Source organism: Mytilus galloprovincialis, chromosome 3, assembly GCF_965363235.1.
Source record: "Mytilus galloprovincialis chromosome 3, xbMytGall1.hap1.1, whole genome shotgun sequence".
Lineage (NCBI taxonomy): Eukaryota > Metazoa > Mollusca > Bivalvia > Mytilida > Mytilidae > Mytilus > Mytilus galloprovincialis.
Window position 1 is genome coordinate 60,807,673 of NC_134840.1, and position 4,317 is coordinate 60,811,989.

Below are 4,317 nucleotides of genomic sequence, written 5' to 3' on the forward strand. Positions count from 1 at the left end.
GTAGGTAGGTCGTGAACAGTGGTCGTTACAGACAAACGTTCACGTAAATTGTCCCAGTCAATGGATGAATTTAATGTGTCAATCAATGGCCACAGCCACACTGTTTTGAATTTCATTCTATTAACAAACGATATGTCAATATGATCTTCTTTTAATAGACAAATGGTCAGTCTTTAAATTGAGGTTTGATTGGTGCGTCGAAGCAAAACGGATAACTGCTCGACTTTCTATCTTACTATCATTGCGAGTCTTTTTCTGCGTTGCATAACGTTGAAATTTATATAATTTTTCAATTATATATCTGTATAATTTTTCAATTATATATCCGTAGTAGTTCAACAATACAGATCCTTAAGATTAAGAGAGATTAATCGAATTATTTTATACTCGTAAAGAAAATTATCATTTACCATCTACCACGGAATTGTTCTCTTATATGTGTAAAAAATATATTTGCTGTAGTAAATATATATATTCCTATCAATGGCGTCAACAAAAATACAAGATGAACGTTTGACCGAATGGAACAACAGTGTTATGCAATATTTGTTTCCGAATAACGTTGTTTTATCTCTATACCTAATACTAGGAACTATTGGAAATTTAACTGTTATTTTGGTATATGTTTTTAAAATGAAGGTCAAAAGGGATGATAGATTTTTTATACCGGTGCTTGCGATCGTGGATTTTATAGCATGTCTCATTGGTGCATCGTATGCCTTTGCTTGGAACCTTTTACCGGTAAAGTTCAAAAACGAATCTGCATGTCTAGCACTGTCCTTTGTTTCTCAAGGGGTAACAATTGTAGCTGCAAGTTTATTAATGATAATAGCAGTGCAGCGTTACCTTAAAGTCTGTAAGCCATCATTTATTTTTACACAGAAAATGAAATATTTTTGTACTTTTTTGGCTTTTTGTTTTGGATGCGCATTTTCAGTTCCGATATTTTTCTATTATGGTGTGGTAGAAATGTACAATCCAATTCTTAATGTTACAGGATACTGGTGCGGACAAACGGTCCATTACAAAGACCACTTTATTCTTCATGATATAAGTGCTGCAGTATTTGCATTGATTGCTTCCATTGTTCTTATTATACTGTACATTTTGATTGGAAAGACAATTTATCAAAAATTTATAAGATTCCATATATCTATGAAACAGGGAAAGTTTACCAAAACACCTAGTAGCTCTACGGAGGCGGAAAGTGTAGAACCGGTTGATAAAGATAACGTTCACAAGTCTTCAAGATCAAGAGCTAACAGTATCGAAGATCTCGTTGAATGCGACTCATATAGAGGAAAACTAAGACGAGGATCCACTGATACCCTTGACCAAGGACGTTTCTACACAATAGGACAACATTTTCGAACGCACAGATACTCATACATGTTTATGACAATCACTGCACTATTTATCGTTGGTTATACACCACGATTAACACTGATGATTTTAGAAAGTCTTGATCCAAATTTTTGGAACAAACCTAATGAGACAATTGCAGGATTATTGTTCCTCTATAGGATGTACCTTTTAAATCATGCTATAAATCCATTTATATATACCTTTTTTGATACAAGATTTCGCAAGGCAGTTTCAGAAATATTTTGTAGATGTTGCTCAACAAGAAAATCCATGTCTTTATGAGAAATTCGTCATTCGTAGCAATTTAGTAAGAATTTACTTTATACAACGTATATTATATTTAGTAGTAATTTTCTATCAGATACTTTTAAGATTTGTTTTTTTTCTTAAGTCATACTTTATCCATGAAATTTCAAAACACTTTCTTAGATGAATTGATTTGAATTGCACTTAAATCGATGTAACAAGATGGCATCTTCAGGATGAAGATGGTGTTTACTGAATATATAGAAAAATGATCCAATACTACAGAAAAATGAACCAATAAAAGAAGAGAAAAATCTAAATTTTCAAAATAGATAAGAGAATAGAGGATAGCTATAATATAAAGAATAAAGAAAAATGACATAAAGAAATATAAAGAAAAAAGAAAAATGACATAAATAAATATAAAGAATAAAGAAAAATGACATAAATAAATATAAAGAATAAAGAAAAATGACATAAATAAATATAAGGAATAAAGAAAAATGACATAAATAAATATAAGGAATAAAGAAAAATGACATAAATAAATATAAAGAATAAAGAAAAATGACATAAATAAATATAAAGAATAAAGAAAAATGACATTAATAAATATAAAGAATAAAGAAAAATGACATAAATAAATGATTGTATGTGCTGTTGTGTACCTTTTTGTATAACGTATACCATATTGCAAATCGTCAATACTTCAATTATTATAGCTTTATTTTAGGTTAACATAACAGACAGTTTGTACATATCGAATCATTAAGCATCATGGATTAAAAGTCTGATGATACGATTTTTTTGGGGGTAATTCTAACTTTGAACCAATACATGCATATATAATCTCAGGTGCTCCGGAAGGGTGAGCAGATCCTAAGAGATGAAGAATACCCAATAGGTGTCGAAATGGAACGATATGTGACAGGTTTTAGTGTAGTGTAGTCCATGGAAACTAGTATATAATCAAAACCTTCAAATATTCAGAACCATCCTTTAGATGAGATTTTTTAAACGACTTTCAATGAAACAAAATTCTTATTTCCTAATTTTTGTGTTGTATCAACGTTATACCTTAATCAATTGTGGGATACGTTTTATGTCGGTACGAACACAAAACGCTTTGAGTGTCATGAAAATTTCTAAACCTAGCAACTGGCCTATCATAAACTCTTTTATTAATTAAAAAAAAATCTAAATCCATTATGATAGTTTTCATACATTTATTTCAAAAGACACGAGGGATTTTAAAACATTGGTTTGTAAAAGATTCTGCCGTAATAATCTGACGACATATCCCCGAAATTTATTTGCGAAGGAGTAGACTTTTTTCACCTTACACGATGCTAAAGTCTTGGTTTTGAACGATGTAGAGGGATTAGTTTTGATCAAGCACCAATTTTCTCGTGACGTCAAAGGGTGGCATTATTCTATTTATAGCTTTTAGTTGCAACTTGAAATCTCCTCACTTTGTTTTTTTATTCTTTTGAAATATTTTATATGTTAAATCTGCAAATTATGTTCTTTCCTCGTCCAGATTCAAACGTATGCTATTAAGATATCGAGACAACACCACGTGCACTGTATCCATCGCTCTAGACAACACCACGTGCACTGTATCCATCGCTCTAGACAACACCACGTGCACTGTATCAATCGCTCTAGACCACACGTCCACCTAGACTAAACTAAATACAATGTAACCCAGTATATGATGTTAGCACGAAGATGGAATTGATTTATATGAATTTGGATTGATCAATTGATTTCTGTTATTTAACACTACTTTCACTTTCAGCACCATTGCCTAAATCGTGCAGATAAGCCAGAGTACTCGGTGAGAACCACAGACCTTCGTGCAGGATAACTGGCATTCATTCTAAAAAAAAAATATTATTGGTGTCGGACGCAACTGCCTCATGCATGGTTTCTCTCACAACCTCAGTGAAACAGTACATGAACAACTTAGAACACTAGGTGACCCCACAGTTTAAATGTCTATCGTAGGTAGGTCGTGAACAGTGGTCGTTACAGACAAACGTTCACGTAAATTGTCCCAGTCAATGGATGAATTTAATGTGTCAATCAATGGCCACAGCCACACTGTTTTGAATTTCATTCTATTAACAAACGATATGTCAATATGATCTTCTTTTAATAGACAAATGGTCAGTCTTTAAATTGAGGTTTGATTGGTGCGTCGAAGCAAAACGGATAACTGCTCGACTTTCTATCTTACTATCATTGCGAGTCTTTTTCTGCGTTGCATAACGTTGAAATTTATATAATTTTTCAATTATATATCTGTATAATTTTTCAATTATATATCCGTAGTAGTTCAACAATACAGATCCTTAAGATTAAGAGAGATTAATCGAATTATTTTATACTCGTAAAGAAAATTATCATTTACCATCTACCACGGAATTGTTCTCTTATATGTGTAAAAAATATATTTGCTGTAGTAAATATATATATTCCTATCAATGGCGTCAACAAAAATACAAGATGAACGTTTGACCGAATGGAACAACAGTGTTATGCAATATTTGTTTCCGAATAACGTTGTTTTATCTCTATACCTAATACTAGGAACTATTGGAAATTTAACTGTTATTTTGGTATATGTTTTTAAAATGAAGGTCAAAAGGGATGATAGATTTTTTATACCGGTGCTTGCGATCGTGGATTTTATAGCATGTC

At 31.8% G+C, this 4,317-nt stretch overlaps 1 protein-coding gene across 1 annotated transcript; it reads left to right on the forward strand.

Annotated features, from left to right (window-relative positions):
• Positions 1-483: 483 nt before the first annotated feature.
• Positions 484-1,655, forward strand: LOC143066743 (uncharacterized). Its single transcript, XM_076239553.1, has one exon. The coding sequence runs from the start codon at positions 484-486 to the stop codon at positions 1,645-1,647; it is 1,164 nt and encodes a 387-aa protein (XP_076095668.1). The 3' UTR covers positions 1,648-1,655.
• Positions 1,656-4,317: the final 2,662 nt, after the last annotated feature.

Coding starts and splice junctions, on each gene's coding strand:
- LOC143066743 (XM_076239553.1), top strand. CDS start 484: ATGGCGTCAACAAAAATACAAGATGAACGTTTGACCGAATGGAACAAC.